General features: G+C 30.6%; 3 protein-coding genes across 9 annotated transcripts; 1 reads left to right on the top strand and 2 right to left on the bottom strand.

The window, feature by feature from the left end:
• Positions 1 to 10: 10 nt before the first annotated feature.
• drongo (Arf GTPase activating protein drongo) lies at positions 11 to 3,080 on the bottom strand. Its single transcript, XM_085198134.1, has 6 exons — positions 2,776 to 3,080; positions 2,201 to 2,704; positions 1,952 to 2,100; positions 1,770 to 1,835; positions 1,533 to 1,663; positions 11 to 1,262 (listed from the first exon to the last, which is right to left on the bottom strand). Exons 1-6 carry the CDS (start codon positions 2,937 to 2,939, stop codon positions 1,215 to 1,217), a joined length of 1,062 nt encoding a protein of 353 aa, XP_085054260.1. The 5' UTR covers positions 2,940 to 3,080; the 3' UTR covers positions 11 to 1,214.
• A 108-nt stretch (positions 3,081 to 3,188) lies between these two features.
• Positions 3,189 to 8,245, bottom strand: LOC146541279 (asparagine synthetase domain-containing protein CG17486). 7 transcript variants are annotated; one of them, XM_085197732.1, is made up of 9 exons: positions 7,853 to 7,972; positions 7,590 to 7,733; positions 7,277 to 7,519; positions 6,218 to 6,389; positions 5,472 to 5,683; positions 4,992 to 5,395; positions 4,323 to 4,494; positions 3,883 to 4,124; positions 3,189 to 3,422 (listed from the first exon to the last, which is right to left on the bottom strand). In XM_085197732.1, exons 2-9 carry the CDS (start codon positions 7,638 to 7,640, stop codon positions 3,239 to 3,241), a joined length of 1,680 nt encoding a protein of 559 aa, XP_085053858.1. In that variant the 5' UTR covers positions 7,641 to 7,733; positions 7,853 to 7,972; the 3' UTR covers positions 3,189 to 3,238. The 7 variants fall into 7 exon arrangements, with proteins under 7 accessions (XP_085053858.1, XP_085053789.1, XP_085053911.1 ...); XM_085197663.1 differs by having other exon boundaries at positions 7,847 to 7,971; XM_085197785.1 differs by lacking the exons at positions 7,590 to 7,733; positions 7,853 to 7,972 and adding an exon at positions 8,106 to 8,245.
• A 556-nt stretch (positions 8,246 to 8,801) lies between these two features.
• Positions 8,802 to 16,455, top strand: Upf2 (UPF2 regulator of nonsense mediated mRNA decay). The gene is made up of 10 exons (XM_085197343.1): positions 8,802 to 9,732; positions 10,301 to 10,513; positions 10,966 to 11,217; positions 12,363 to 12,505; positions 13,033 to 13,327; positions 13,466 to 13,681; positions 13,764 to 14,810; positions 15,132 to 15,281; positions 15,640 to 15,785; positions 16,161 to 16,455. Exons 1-10 carry the CDS (start codon positions 9,028 to 9,030, stop codon positions 16,333 to 16,335), a joined length of 3,342 nt encoding a protein of 1,113 aa, XP_085053469.1. The 5' UTR covers positions 8,802 to 9,027; the 3' UTR covers positions 16,336 to 16,455.
• The last annotated feature ends 221 nt before the right edge of the window (positions 16,456 to 16,676 follow it).

Below are 16,676 nucleotides of genomic sequence, written 5' to 3'. Positions count from 1 at the left end.
TAAAATAACATTTTATATTTTTAATATTTTATACAAATTAACAGATCTCAGTGCTCAAAAGTAAAAATAATTAATAGTTACATTAATGTTATTAAAATAAATAGTCAAGTGCATGATTTAAAAGACATAAATTGTTCAAATAGGCGTGAATAATAAATAAAATTAATTAAATCACAGACAAAGCACGAAATTTGAGAGCTCTATTCAATTTCCAAACTGAGCGCAAATTAAAAGAAAAAGTCTAGTGTTGTGTTGTTTGTGCAATATACATTTTTGGTATGTGGACGGCTTAAGACTCAATATTCTATTATAATTTGCGCTAGTTTTTAACATTTTAGATATACCTAGTAAGCTTGTAGATTTACATAAGTTTTCCCAAAGTGAAACAAGCAACAGAAAAACACATCATCTATAATAGCCTCGTACTTCAGATCGTAAAAAATTCGTGCTTTTTGCGACTAATGTCATGATTAGAAAATTATTTGTACCATTTTTCATAAGACAGTTCCACATTTGTTCGACATGGGTAGGTGAAGTTATTAAGATGACAAGATTTTATACAAACTAACAACTTATAAAAAAAGTGTTACAAACAACAATCGATTTATATTCTAACTTCTACATAACAATAAATAGTATCGAGCCGAATGTTTTTATTTGCCTTTATAAACATACATACAGTTTGTTCATAGGCACAATGATAAGGCACCTTATGCTAATGTACTGACTCATTCTGATTCACACCTATAACCGTCCCAAAAATTAGGCATTTTGATCAGCGATTATGCTTGTATACCAAATTAAAAAAAAAATTGTCATGACAAATTTTTCTTAAGGCCAATGTTACTAAATACTATTTTCCATTAAAATTAATAAAGCTAAGACCAGCATATTTAACAACTATCCATATCCATACATTCACATTCTAATTTATCCTCATTGAACATTTTAAACATATTTTAAAATACTAACAGCACATATAAGAATATATAATTTTTAAAAACTTTTACATTTAATGAAGGCAGATTGAGGCACTTAAGTTAACAACCATAATAAGCGATTAGTTTATCATCATGGTGAATTGTAAATACATAGTATATAATATAATCCAGTTATTTAATAATATAGACATTATAATTAATTGTAGCATTGTTTGTGCTATCTGTTGCATAAATTTCTCTTTGTTCCGGACTCACATATGGATGTAGATGTAATCAGAGGAAGGGATTCTTGGAATTCACAAAGGCTCCATTGTTTACAGGCTAGAAAACAATGTGTTTTATTTTAATACATAGATATGTTATCTTTGAAAATTTCATTCATGAATCATCCGGATACACAAATATAATATTTAAAATAAATATGAGTGATAAGAGTTCTATGAATTTATGATAAAAATGTGGGTAATTTTGCTAATATAAATTGAAATATTTGTAAGGAAGTATTTGCTTTTCATTATTATGATTCAATTGCAGATTATAGTGTTTAATTTAAGAAACTATGAAAATACATTAATTTCAAATTACTTTTACCTTAAATGGATTAACATGAACGGGTGTTGCAGCTGCGCTCCAGCCTCCGTTGAAGAAAGGGTTCTTATTTGTAACCAGATCATTGGCTGATTGACTTTGAAAGGGGTTCTTGTTTACAATATTATTATCCTCTGTAAAATTAACAATTATTCAAATGCATATTGGTATATGCTTAAATATTTTTATCATTATAATAATAAGTAAACAAAAGGTTAGTTATAGAAAATATGCACTTACCCATATATTTCATATTTTGTTGCCTTAATGCTTGATCCAAATCAGCTAATGCAGCATAGCGATCGTCTGAAACACAATATTTGTAAACTCTGTAAAAACATACCTGTCATATTGATAACAAGTCAACAATTAAATACATACAACATTGGTATGGAAAATTTAATATAATAAAAATATCTCACTTGTAGTCGTAGAATTGGAATTGAATGCATTAAAGGTTGGAGTATTAGTTGATATAGGTTGAACTATTACATTATTGTTCATACTGGTGACAGTATTATTGTACTGGGCACTGTTGAAAATATTTGCTGTAGTAAAATCAACAGGGAAACTGAAAATATTATGACAACAACAATATTAATTTAAACAAAACAATAATATCTAAAGTTTAACTTAATTTATTATTAAATATCCTTAATAAGTTAACTTACTCAGGTACTGGGACTGGGTTTGAAACAGCTGGAGTAGATGATATTTTATTTAATTGTGGTGAAACAAAATTATTTGCAGGCCTTGGCAACTTATGATTAGTTTCATTGCTTACTATTTTGGCTATGTTGATCACATTATTATTATTATTAATGTTGCTGACTGATTTAGATACCTGAGGTGTAATTGATATTAATGGAGTAGTACCCATATTACTACTCCCAGATTTTGTATCTTTAACTTTACTTTTCGCAGATGTACTACCATTTGTAATAGTCACATTATAAGAAGATGACTCCAAGTAGTATCGTTTCTTTTCATACTTATCAGACATGAAATCTTTAATGCTTTGTTCATCAGTAAAGTTTACACTTTCACCCTCGTAGAGACCTAACCACACGCGTCTGCAATAATCGTTTCCTCTTACTTTAATGAACTCTATTTCTTCTGGTGTGAATGTAGCCATCGAGATAGATTTTACACGATGAGGAGGTGTAAGGCCACGCCTGAAATGTGAGAATTAAGTCAAATCTGTTTGTTGTTATGTTTTCCTACAAAATAACGTTAAAGTACTTACAACATTCCCGAACATTTTGAACACACGAAAGAGCCTATCGTAGTATTAACATAAGTAGGGCCTCTTTGATTACAATCTAAGCAATATTTATTGCCATTCAAAGATATAAGTTCACGTAAAATTTCTAAATTTTTGTCATCTTGTTTGCGACGGCTTGCAGCCATTTTCGATGTAAGTTATGATACAATCTCTTTGTAATTTGTATGAAGTATGAACTTTTCCCCTGCTCTATGGTTAGGCGTAACTGTCAATATTTACAAATGTCAATTAAATTTGACCGTCTGTAGTGTTATCGGTTTTTAATTATTAATAAATATTATTTACATTTAATAATAAGATTGCAATGACTATTAAAATAAAAATATGTTAAGATCTTATAGAAGAATGAATTGTATTGTAAAATGAAATAACAATTTAGTAAAATTTGTATTTATTAAAATAAATGAAACAAAATTATAATTATTTAAATATTTTTAAAAGATTTAGATATATCATTTCCCTTTTCTTTTTTGTTGGCTATCCTGGATCCAAATTGTAGAGCCCTTTTAGGTAATATGGCAACATCTTTAAGTCCAAGGTAATAAGCAACAAGTCTTAACATTAGTTTATCTCCAATTCCACATTCTAAATTACTACTTGGAAAACATCTAAAAAAGTATGGAAAAGTAAAGGATAGAAAAATATTTTAGAAAACTTAATTATGAAAATTACATTGCGGCAGGAAGGTATTGAAGAATTTTAATGCAGATCGATAAGACTAAGTAAGTAAGGCTTAGTGGACTGGCACTTGGACAGATTCGAAGAGGCCGACCGAAGAGACCCGTTACATTTTTTTTTTCAGTTTCCTACTTTCCGCAGAATTTTTTCGATGCATTGCGTGTAGTGTGACCGCCGCGCTTTTTGCCTGCTTTGCAACGAAGAAATGAAAAATAAATATATTATTCATAAATAATTCCCCAATCGCATTCCCCAAGTAGGAATCGAACCACTACTGTCACGTTGCAGTTACACTCTTGTGCCCCTACGACACGACGGGGTAAATTTTTAAATGTTTTCTAAAATATTTTAGAATGTTACAGATAAAAAATATATATTTAACATTCATACTTAAGCCATGGCTTCAAATTTAACACATATTGAGTGAAGTCTTCATCAAGATATGGCATCCTCGGCTGTCTTCCATGATCACAAATAACCCTGTTGTCTCTCGCGAGATTTCTGAATGATATTCTCTTCCAATCTAGTAATAACTCTTTGAACAGACCTGCCCAGCCGTTACGTTTATAAGCATTTCTATGCCTCACATACCCACCAAATAGCTCATCCGCCCCTGATCCTAATAATAACACCTGTATGGGAATATCGTATTTTTAAGAAATATTTTATAACTTTATAGATCTCCCAAAATTTTTAAATCGGTAAAAAAAAAAATATTTGTAAATAGCGCCATGGTCCTGAAGATGAAGATTTTGTTGGTCTGGTAAGTTTTACATTACATTAATTTATATAACTTGAGAGTATGTTTTTTTTTAGTTTTAGTCACTTACTCTGCAATTCAATTTAGTGTCGTCAGTTTCACCTCGTGCGGCAAACCACAAAGCTGATCCAAGACTCTCATCTAAAATAGTGCACCTTGGATACACTAAGTCTGCAATCACAGATGATTGACATTCTTCTAGCTTTGCTCTTGGTATGTTTATTTCCTGAAAAACCCATTTCCTTAAACCAAAAATATATTCTTTAAATCTTAAATAATATATTATAAAAAGTACACAGAACCAAACATACAAAATTAATAAAAAAATTTTGGTCTTTTAAAATCTTTTGGACAGAAAATAAAGGTTCTATTTGGTTTACCTTTCATACAAATAATAAAAATTGATGACGAATATAATTAATCGTGACGCAGCGGCACAAGAGTGTGACTGCAACACCACGGTTGTGGGTTTGATCCTCACTCGAAGAAGTGAAATATTAATTTACATTTATATTTCCATTTCTTCGCTCTGATCTCGAGGCAAAGCGCAGCGCTGAGTTTTGCCACTCAACACGCATTTCCTTTAGAATACGGCAAAAAGTAACACTAGGTTCCCTCTGCTTACCCTGCTGTGTGCTGGATACAGGGTGAAGCTGATTTTTTTTTATGAATATAATTAATTAGTAATTGATTTGAAGGTCCTTATTTTAACAATTAAAATTGTCATGGTGTTAGTTACCTTGAAACACAGTTTCTTTTCAGTTCATCAAAAGAACTTTTCCCAGTTATTCTATCTGGGACATCATAAGGATTTTTGTTTGTTGTTTCAAAGGCAACATTTATAAGATCAATAGGTTGGTCTGCAGGTACATATTTATCAGCAATATATGCTAAAATTGTACAATCTAATCCACCTGAGAATAAGACTCCTGTGGTACAATGGTTGCACTCATTGCAAGATGTTAGACACAATTTGCATTTACTTGGTTGTGTTTGAACTCTCATTTGTACACTTTTTTCCAATAACTTTACTATGTTTTCCACAGTATTCAATATTTTTGGATTTTCTAATAAAGTTTCAAATATTATTGTCTTATTGTTATGTTTTTTAGATATGTCTTCTATTAGTTCTACAACATCTTCCTAAAAAATTAATAAAAATATATTAAGATTCATAAATAGGGATATGTTGTTCTTTATATGTAATACTCATACATACTTTACCATTAAAATTAAATTTGTCATTAGAACCAATATCAAATTCATCATCTGACAGGTTCTGCTTGTCTTGCATAGTTTTTACCCATTCGTCAACAGAAATAGTTTCTACTATCTCCTGATCCTTCCATGAATGCAGCCGCAGGTTATTTTCATTTATGTTAAGCTCATAAATATATTCCGCTGGTATTTCAATGCTTGGATATTTCCTACCTTAAACAAAATAATGCATATTTTTAACCAACTTCAAAAAGGATGGAGGTTGATTCATTGGAATCTCTTTTTTTTTTTCAACCTTATCCTACACATAACATGGCCAAGGGAAAGAACTAGTGCCACTATACTTCGCTTTTCGCCATCCATTTGAATTTGAAACATTCAAAATATTGTTTATTCACATATATTGAAGTGGTCAGAGCACTTGAACGATATCCAAAAGGCACGGTCAAATCTTGCTATGTTAAAATTTTTGTTTTATAATGAAGTATTTTTCTTTCCAAAGTGTGGAATAACAATTCGAAAATATCAAAAAACTAATATAAATTTATTTAGTAGTTATTTCATGTAAGTGGAACACACATTCAACCATCCTCACAAACATTCACATTTATAATAATTTATTCATAATAATAATTTGTAACATATTAAATTTATAGAAATGTAGTATTTGAATTACAAACTTTTAATTAGTTTCTATTATAGAAATTTGCTGTTATAGTACTACTAGGCTATAATTACATTACTTACCTAATACACTGCTTATTGCTATTGAATTTTCAGATTTATAAAACAATAAGGAGTTTCTTCCAATTCTGTCCCTTAAGAAAAATAGTATATTTTTAGTTTTATCATAATAAATTAAACTAAAAGGTCCTTTTAGTGTTTTCATTTGAGAAATAATTTGCTGTGATGAATTACACTGAGGAGTAAAATAAAATAACAGCTTAATATAATGTTAAATCTATACATGTAATGAAATAGTTACTGATCTCTGTTTGTATATTTAAGATATATGTGATAAATATTATTAATGTAATAAAAGCTAAAATAATATATTTTTTAATTTTTTTAAGCTTCATCTGTGCAGTACATGTTAATCTTAGAAATGGCTTAACCATGTTAAGTGCTGTTGTCACTATTGTATTTATGCAAACAACATTTACGCAACATTTCTTTGTTTAACTTAAATCAGTTTATGAATAAAAAAAGATATGCCAAGAAAGCATTTATTTATTTTTTAGTATTGGTTCACCAAAAATTTTATTATGGAATTGGCTGACATTTTAGTTTTTAATATAGTAATTGTTTATATAGTCATTACAATGACAATTTTATTAGGATGGGAAAGCAACTCAGACTAGTATAAATAAATCATGGTGTAGTTCTAGCTGGCAAAGCCGTAAACGGGTCATACAATAAAATTGATTTTTTTTTCTTCACACTATATTATATTACACATAATACAGGGTAGGCAGAGAGAACCTGAAACTCCACTTTCCAGAAAAATTTGAGACTATCTTAAGTAGTGGCACCCACCACCATAATTTGACTTTCCAGAGTAAAACAAAAATAATTCATTCTCTTGATGATAGATTGCCATTGCATGAGTTCACTATTAGCTGTATTTAGAGACAGCCGCTGTTACTGTTACTATGATATTATGGCCTCGATTATAACAGAAAGATGAGCAAATTAAATTGGTATAATATTATAAACTACTAATAATTACCAATTATAATATTATTAACATTATTAAACATATAATATTTATATTAAACAAGTTGTAGATATATTTATTCTTCTTACTTTAGCCAATTTCTCCATTATAATATATGTATCACTTATTTTTTTATCCCATGTGTCATCAAATATATCACCATTAAACAACAAAATACCCTTTTCATTTTCTACAGGTTGTGGCGTCCAATGTTTTCCTTGCATCCATAATATAGATGCATAAAAACATAGCCTTATTTTATTCAAAACAACCTGAACACTGTTTATACAGTCAGGCCCTCTGTTTTTTAACCTTTCAAGTATATGTATATCCTAAAAGGAAAAGTGTGATTATAAACTAATCTTTCATTTTAAATTAAATTTGTGTGTTAATGTTTCTTACAGATGATAATAATCCGTTATTAGTTGCTATTTCACAAAAAATGCCACACATTGTATAGCGATAATATGTTTAATAATTGTATTTGAGTAAAGGATAAAAAATATTTATATTTATTTATAACAAAATTGTTAAGCGAATTGCACTCTTCATATAAAAAAAATCAATAATAAAGCATAGTAATTTACAAAAAATATTTTAAAAATTAAATGCCGCTACTATGCCCTAATTGCACAATGCACATATCAGATGACACTGACACTGACAGACCGAACTGATAGCCCGCTTAGACGTTTGCGCAAGGAACATATATACTGCGTTTGTGATTTGTGAAGGTTTGCCAAGCTTTCACAAACAAACACTTGAATACCCCGTTACGGTATTTCGTGGCTTGTGACGATCTGCGATCGAGTTTATCGCCAACTCGGACCTGTGTAGGTTTTTGAATCCTGCATATACCAGTTTTCTTAATTAAACCTATATTAATGAATAATACATGATTAGTAGAACAGATTATACTTGGGTTGCCTGGAAAAATCCTGCCGCAATCACCTTTAATTACATTTTTTCGTAACTCGTTTTTGGAGAAAATTGCACTCATACGTTTTTTTATATGAATCGCACACCATTTGAAAGATAATCGCATAAGGAATTGGAAAATTAAAGGTTGCCAGCTCTCAGTCTACCGCAAGTCTAGGGTTGCCTGGTTTAAACATGTCACTAAATGTTAATAATTTGCACTTATGTGTTTTTTTAAAGAATTATATATGAAATTAAAGCTTATTTTTTTTCTGAAAACTATAAAACAGGGTTGCCTGGAAAATTCCTGCCGCAAACAGGGGTTGCCAGCGTTTGAAATATTTTATTCCGGTTCCGTTTGACTATGAGAATAGACCATGAAATGCGCGATCTGCCTTATGTTTTAAAGTAAAATATTATATAATAGAAGGTCAATCTTAAAATCATTGTTTATTCTAATTGTTCACCTGTTAAATGATGATTTTAATCATATTAAGTACACGCAGAAAACTATTTAAAGATGAAATCATCCTTATTTTTCAAGTAAAATAATGAATCTATAATATTGAGTCTTTGCAAAATCTATTTTCTAAATACTAATATTTATTTAAATTACCATTTTGAAGCTATTATTAGATATGCTACGTTGGTATTACTCCATGTTGACTTATCCGTTGTCACTGTTGTCAGTTGTCCCTTGTCATAGTTATTATCTAGTATGTAATTATGTTCCTTGTTCATACGTATTTAACACTTTTTATTATTATAATGAGTCCTGCTGCTGTCTATTAAACCATAGTACTTTATACTCTTTGGTCAAAAACGTAAACATTAACACTAACAGTCTAACAGTAAATATTAATATCGCTCATGGTTTAATGATGAAGAATTAGTTAATATTAGGTAGTTTCCTTTTTACAAAATGTCTTCTAGTGGCAAAGATATGGAGAAAAGTGGAGAAGCACATATAGATCCAGTTTCTTCCCAAGATACAGAAGAGAATGAAAAGGCTTTGCTCTCTGAATATGTATCTAACCTAGAAATGAGAATAAAACAAAAATCAGAACTCCGAAACCAAAATTTAAACTGTGTGAGACCACCAGATAACTATTTTTCCAAATTAGATTCGGGCCTAAAAAAAAATACAACTTTTGTTAAGAAATTGAAATCTTTTAGTGCTACCCAAGTAGATACCCTTTTAAAAGATTTAGGAGCTCTTAATTTGACAAAATACATTTCTGAAGTAGCGGCGGCAATAGCAGAAGCGAAGCTTAAAATGTCGGACATTTCAGCAGCAATAAATCTTTGTTCTGTCTTACATAAAACATACTCCGAATATGCAGCAAACTTTTTTGAAAATTGGCAAAAAATTTTGACATTTAAGGCAACAGACAAAATAACAAACTCTTCGAAGCTTAGAGTAGACTTAAGGTTTTATGCAGAACTTATAGCTGTAGGAATATTTACCAATAAAATAGGACTTCCACTCCTTGGCAATGTACTGACAGTCTTAATAAATATGGATAAAGAAGAACACAACAATATTCCTATATTATTATCATTTTGCAAGCATTGTGGAGAAGACTATGCTGGATTAATCCCTAAGAAGATTAAAGACACTGCAGAGGTACATTTATTACAATAGATAAAAAATTTAAGTGGTATTTAAATTATAAAACATTTCTTAATGCCAATAGCACTATGATTATTTGTATATTGCAGTATTATTAAGTAGTAATAATGTAAGACTCTAATAGATTAATAGCTGAAATTTAACAATTAAAATAAACTTTTTCATAATATAAATCTTTAACATAATATCTTTGTTTTAGATCATACACTTTTTATTTATTTTATACACTTTCACACAGTAAGTTAGACTGAGGGAACATTGTTAAGACATTGTGTTGCTCAGTTTCTGTTCGGCAGAACTCAACATCATGTTTTCTAGATTGCAATACAGTTATTTATTTTTTTGCTTATAAAGCTATTCCAAGTATAGCTCTTTCCATTACTCTGTGAATAATGTGTTTAGTTTCTCTACATTTATGTTCATTAATGTCTTTATCTTTTTAAACCAATTGTTAAAAACTTTTTTAAAATAAAGATATTTCATCAATATATATTACTTATCTAGAAAATTATCTAAAAAAATGTACATAAAATAACAAAATTTAATAGTTTTTTTTTTTTAGAAATACAACATATCAATACCAAGAAACACATTTTTACCAGCTGAAAAGCAAACAGCTGTGAGATCTTTGCTTAAAGATTATTTCTTATCACTGACAAAACACTTATTAGCTGAAAGAGCACAGCTACAAGCTCTTCATGCTGCTAATCAGAGGACTCTCCATACTAGAGGAGAGCTATCTCAAGAGAGGAAAGATCAGTTAGAACAACATCAGGTACATAATATAATAATCTACACTACTACTATCTTCACAGTCTAAGCTGGGCTTTGCATTTGTTTGAATTTTCATAATAGTATAGATTTATACTACTTTTGACAACTGGCATACACCTCTTGTACCAATGTCACATGTTTTATTCTTAATATTTTATTTTTGTGGATGATTTACCAAAAGTGACAGAAACTGTTGGGATTATCACTGTACAAAAATGGAAGTGTATTTACAAACAGTAAAAAAAAAATCATAGATCAACACTGACATTGATATACTTAATAATTAATCTTTTGAGGCAACTCCATTCTCATTAAGATACTTCTGTTCCCCACTTTCCACCAGATTCTGCATATCACTTGCACAAATGCGAGCTCAGCCTAAGCCTCCGACTCTGTACATATATTCAAAAAGGTTAAACTCAAACAATCATAAAATGTGAATTTAAATTGTAGGCTACATATGATAAACTATTATCAGGAGCACAAAACTTTGCTGAAGTTCTTGGTGAAGAATTGGGAGAGGCTGGAGAGCCTCCCACTTTATCCTTAACAGTTATTGAAACTCAAGGAACAGTGACTATTGGCGGCAATGAAGAGTTTATAATGCAAGCTGGCACTGATCCTTGGCAAGATGAAGATACTAGAACATTCTACACTAGTTTACCAGATTTGAAAGTGTTTATGCCAAATTACCAAATGAAAGAAGTGAGTTTTTTTTTATAATGTTCATATCTTTGTTTTTTTAGGATAATTTTGTGGTATATTATGGGACATTCCATATGAAGCAGATAGGTAAAAATTCGAGGTAACCGACTTTGGTAAATTTTTCATAGAATAGTATATATTTATTGTAAATACTAATTATTTTATTTAATCGTTCATAAAGAAAAACTAGTTAGGGTTCCGTACTTTTTAAAGAAAAAAGGAACAAATTCAAATTGCAAAAATGCGTATTTCGACACTATAAAGGGAATCAAAATTAATGGGATACTTCTGGTTAACTAAGCATTATGAAATTAAGAAGCTAGCATCTATAGATAGTATTTGTTCAGGCAAAAAATCTGAAAACTATACATTTGTAGTTAAATCCTAAAAAGTAATATCCTTAAAAGGGGGCATAATTTGGTATTAAAGCAGTACTATTTACTTAAAGTATCAGATGAAAGGGCTCTGGCTGAGGTAAGCCTGAATTTCAGAAAAAGCTCGGGACCTCCAATTGTTGTACGGATCCCTCGGTGGCTCAGCCCAACTCGCACTTGTCCAGTTTTTTTTATTGTAACTACTTTATACAGATTTTAGTTAGTTAAAAATCTGTGTAAAGTAGTTACAATAAAAAATATTTTTAAACACAACACTTAGTGTACTAAAATACTGTCAAAAATGTATCCTGTAACTAATCTATTCCACTTCTCTATTTATTTATTTCTTATTTTTTCGAACTGGATAATGTAATTTTTTAAGACTTAACGCTATACTACAAAAAAAAATATTTGTGTTGAGGAGTCTTATACCTAACATACTAAAATATAACCAAAATGGTTTTCTATCTAATTTGTGTGGAATGTGCCATATCTTTAAAATTTTAAAATATTATTGACTGATTCCCAAATACATAACAGGTGAATGCTGTGTGAAATACATAACAGGTGTATGCTGACATTGTATGCAGAAGGAGCCTAGAGTTAAGACACGCTGTTCCTACCTTTACGTACTTTACGTAACCGAAACCCATCAGGTTTAAAGTCAGACGATGTTCCGATTGCTGCGCCGCCACAGCCTCTCTGTGTCCCGATGGCCTCTGTATTATAAATTATAATATAGAACAACATATAATATACTTTTGTTTTTAGGCTGTTAAAAGCAAGACTGAAACTGTAACAGAAGAAATGCTTGACGAAGATTTAAAAGAAGATGAACTCAGTGATAGTGATGAGCCGCCGACAGTGCCCGAAGTGGAACAAGAGGAAGTTCAGCCCACGAATATTTCTAACAAGTTTGTTTACGTTTTTATTTGTATATGCTACTACAATAATTTTATAAATACATTGTCGGCTTACGCCCAATGTTAATAACCAATCCTAATCCAAAAATTGCTACCATAGATTGAAATAGACAGAGATGGAGGTAGGCATGCAGGTTAGTGATTGGATAGATATGTCGGACAGTACGAGATAGACGTTAACTGGAGATAGGAGATACATTATTAATATTGGGCGTTAGAGTGTTAATCTGCTAAATCCTTTTATTCCTATTGTACTGTAAAATATAAAATAATCGTTCTTGTATTTTTATGCAATATACAAAAGTAGTCAAAATACAAAATTTCATATAGTAGAGAATACAAATTAATTTTCGAAATTGTAAGAACTTTCTGATAATATATTTATATACTCATAGTTTTTTAAAAACATTTTGTCTTTCCTGAGAATTTGTTTAATAGGCTGTTAGCAGGTTTACTCTGTAAGCCAACCACATGGAATTATAATATTTCTACTATCAATACTTTATTATCAATTGCAGGTATGCTCTTGATGCATTTTTCAATGAACTACCAAATTGCATAAACAGGGAACTAATTGACAATGCTGCTGTAGATTTTGTTTTGAATCTTAACACGAAAAACAATAGGAAAAAGTTAACTAGAGTTTTATTCAGTGTTGCAAGAACCAGACTCGACTTACTGCCATTTTATTCAAGATTTGCAGCTATATTGTACCCAGTTCTGCCTGATGTGTGTGTAGATCTTTGTGCAATGTTGAAGCAAGATTTTAAGTATCATGTCAGGAAAAAGGATCAAATTAATATTGAGTCAAAGGTAATTCTATAATACAGGTACATTGTGTTTTTATAAAAATTGGTATAGGACACCTAGTTTTGTTATTTTCTTTATTATGTTTAATAATTAAATGCCTTAATTATATATTGTTATTCAAGTATATATAATATTTTGCAGATTAAAGTAGTCAGATTTATCGGTGAACTAGTAAAATTTGGCTTATACTCCAAAATTGAAGCACTGTTTTGCCTTAAAGTTCTTTTACACGATTTTAAACACCACCATATTGAAATGGCGTGCAATTTATTAGAAACTTGTGGGCGCTACTTGTACTGCAACCCAGACACTCATCAAAGAACAATGATATATTTACAGCAAATGATGAGAAAGAAGGTAAATTCTTTATTGGCAACAAATTAACATGATATTAAATAATTGACTAACAGAACTATTCACAATTATATTTCTATTTTAGACTGTTTCAGCTTTAGATTCAAGATATGTAACACAGATAGAGAATGCTTTCTATTATGTCTGCCCTCCTGAAGCTCCTGCACAGCCAAAAGAAGAAGAGCCGCCTATGCATCAATTTATTAGAAAAATCTTACATGAAGATCTACAGAAATGTAATGAGGAAAAAATTTTAAGACTTATGCGAAAATTAAATTGGGATGACCCCGAAACTTCGGCTGTAGCAATACAACATTTGGCCGGTGGATGGAGAGTTAGAGCAAGTGCAAGAAGAGCTTTGGCACGTTTAACTGCTGAATTAGCAGCATGGCAAGAGACAGTTGCACCAGCTGTGGTCGACACAATTTTAGAAGAAATTAGAGTCACCATGGAGGACCCTCATCCTAGATACAATCAGAGGAGAATTGCCACTGTGAGATACCTTGGGGAACTGTATAATTATAAGCTCCTTGACTCACGAGATGTCTTTACAGTTTTATACTCTTTTATTACATTTGGCGTTACTAATGACCATAGTAATGTGTCCTCATTAGATCCACCAGACAGTGTGTTCAGAATAAGACTTGTTTGTGCATTGTTAGAAACTTGTGGAGCATATTTTAATAGTGGATCAAGTAAAAAGAGACTAGATTATTTCTTAGTGTTCTTCCAAAATTATTACTGGTTTAAATGCTCTGACCCATTCTGGACAGAAGATAATAAATTTCCAATATACGTCAAATATATTTATCAAGAATGTCTGTCAAGCATAAGACCAAAATTGACTTTGTTTACAAATTGGCAACAATGTAAAGATGCTATTGAAGAGATTAGACAAACTTTATATCCCGAATTGGGTGAAGAAGAACAGTATGATATTGACGAACAAGGAGAGGATAGTACAGCGGATGGCTTAAATACTATAATAGAAACCGATGACGAAACTGACAACCCTACTATGCCAGAAGAAAGTTCAGATGAGGATGCTATCACAGAAAGTGCCGGAAATGACGACAATGACGTACAAAATGATGAAATAACAGCTGAAACTCGCAGACCGACACCTAAACCGGTATGTTTTATTATCTGTGGTCCTTTATATTCATATTTAATTATTATTTTTTTGTTACATGTTGTATTCCGCACGACGCAGAGTAGGCAGAGGGAACCCAGTGTGAAGATATTCTATTCCCCTTTAAGACTTTTTCGTTCCCTACTTTCCGGAAATATTGAGATATTCCGTGTTGACTGGTGGAACTCTATACCGCGCTTTGACTCATTACTAAATTATTCCCCCCAAGTGGGAATCGAATCCACAACCGTCGCTTTACAGTCGGCACTTATGCAATTGCGCCACCACAGGGTCAATTATTATTTATTTTACTATTTTAAGGTTGAGGATGTGGAATTTGAATCAGCATTTGAGAAAATGGTTATGGAAAATATTGCTGAAAGACAAAGGGAAACCAGACCGCAACAAAGAGATATTGCGGTGCCAATGACGTGTCGACAAACGACAAAAAAAACTTATGAACAGTTATTGGTGCGTTTCTTTAATTACTTAATTAAGTAGAAGATGCTTATTTCTATAACAGACATAGGCCACTTATTGAAACATTGATTATAAAATTTAAAAAAATGGCAGTTCGATTATATATTTGTTAACATTTATCTCATTTCTAATTTAATAATTAGATTTTTTTCTTTATAGAGCGTTGTTTTCATTAATGTATTAAAAAAGCTGATGTTTAATTTAAGCGCATGGAGTTTATACTTTTTAAAACAGAGAGTAAATGATTGTGAATTAAATATTTATACGAACAAATAACAAAAACAGTAAAAAGTCAGATAATATAATAAAAGTGTATGTTAAAACAAAACTGTATGGATTTCTTTGACAGCAAGGAAAGGATGGAGTTGAATTTGTGTTAATGGTTAGAAAAGGTACTAAGCCACAGTACAAATCATTTAGTGCCCCTCCTGAATTGGCTAGCAACTTGCAACAACAAGCTTTAGCTGACAAACAAGAAATGGAAAGAGTAAAACGGTAAATATATAGTACTAGCGATCCTAAAATGGCTTAGGGCTTATTGTTACATTATAGCGAAATAATATCTAATCTATCAAAGTATGTATATAATTTGTAGCCTATGTGTTAGTGTTGTAGGTTTTTGCATAAAAGTGAAACAAATATGCATCCACTCTCAAAACTTTCACATTTATAATATTATTAAAGTAGGATTTTATTTTATTAATACATACTTACTTATTTCATTACAAAAAAAATGTAGTGAAATAAATAAGTAAGCGTCTCACTGTATAAATGGTTTTGGGTTTGATCTACTTAACATACAATGTCTCTAATTCAGATTGAATGTGGAGAAAATAATATCTTGTCTCTAGTTTGTATATTTTTTTTCAGTTTAACACTAAACATATCTGAACGTCAAGAAGAAGAAGAGTACAGTGCAGAGAGTGGCGGCGGATCAGGCGGCAGCGGCAACCCCAACAGAGGACAGCATGTACGTCAAAAATATCAACATCCCAAAGGAGCACCAGATGCAGATCTTATATTTGGACCCAAAAAGTTTAAATGAACACTATATTTTTACTATATTATCTCAATACATAATAATTTATATACACTATTTTCATTTTTATAGCTTGCCTATTGGATTTGGTAAGGTAACACAGTAGTAATAAATTTTATAAAAGTATTTCAATTTGTTTTATTTCTTTCTTTCACCCTTTCTTTCACACTTTCACTCTCGTTATAGTAGAAACGCTCGTATTTAAAAATGTTTTAATAAGAATGATGTAAATAAATTAATATTGATTCGTAGTCACGTTTTGAAAAAGCTGGACTTGCTAGTTTCTAATCTAGTTTATTTTTTTTTTTATTTAATAATCATAATTTCTTGTATCCTGAAAAGAATCG

The sequence above is a fragment of the Heliconius melpomene genome, chromosome 1, assembly GCF_056956725.1.
Source record: "Heliconius melpomene rosina isolate 202511_hmr_F chromosome 1, ASM5695672v1, whole genome shotgun sequence".
Classification (NCBI taxonomy): domain Eukaryota; kingdom Metazoa; phylum Arthropoda; class Insecta; order Lepidoptera; family Nymphalidae; genus Heliconius; species Heliconius melpomene.
The sequence above is the reverse complement of the archived record's forward strand: the minus strand, read 5'-3'. Positions and strand labels throughout refer to the sequence as shown.

Bases quoted from the DNA above. Each gene is read 5' to 3' on its own strand.
- drongo (XM_085198134.1), bottom strand. From the start codon at position 2,939: ATGGCTGCAAGCCGTCGCAAACAAGATGACAAAAATTTAGAAATTTTA. The intron at 2,705-2,775 runs GTAAGTACTTTA...CTCACATTTCAG, and splicing joins TCAAAATGTTCGGGAATGTT to GCGTGGCCTTACACCTCCTC. The intron at 1,263-1,532 runs GTAAAAGTAATT...ATTGTTTTCTAG, and splicing joins TTCATGTTAATCCATTTAAG to CCTGTAAACAATGGAGCCTT.
- LOC146541279 (XM_085197732.1), bottom strand. From the start codon at position 7,640: ATGTGTGGCATTTTTTGTGAAATAGCAACTAATAACGGATTATTATCA. The intron at 7,520-7,589 runs GTAAGAAACATT...TTTTCCTTTTAG, and splicing joins ATAACGGATTATTATCATCT to GATATACATATACTTGAAAG. The intron at 4,495-4,991 runs GTAACTAACACC...TTTTGGTTTAAG, and splicing joins AAAAGAAACTGTGTTTCAAG to GAAATGGGTTTTTCAGGAAA.
- Upf2 (XM_085197343.1), top strand. From the start codon at position 9,028: ATGTCTTCTAGTGGCAAAGATATGGAGAAAAGTGGAGAAGCACATATA. The intron at 12,506-13,032 runs GTTTGTTTACGT...TATCAATTGCAG, and splicing joins CCCACGAATATTTCTAACAA to GTATGCTCTTGATGCATTTT. The intron at 14,811-15,131 runs GTATGTTTTATT...TACTATTTTAAG, and splicing joins GCAGACCGACACCTAAACCG to GTTGAGGATGTGGAATTTGA.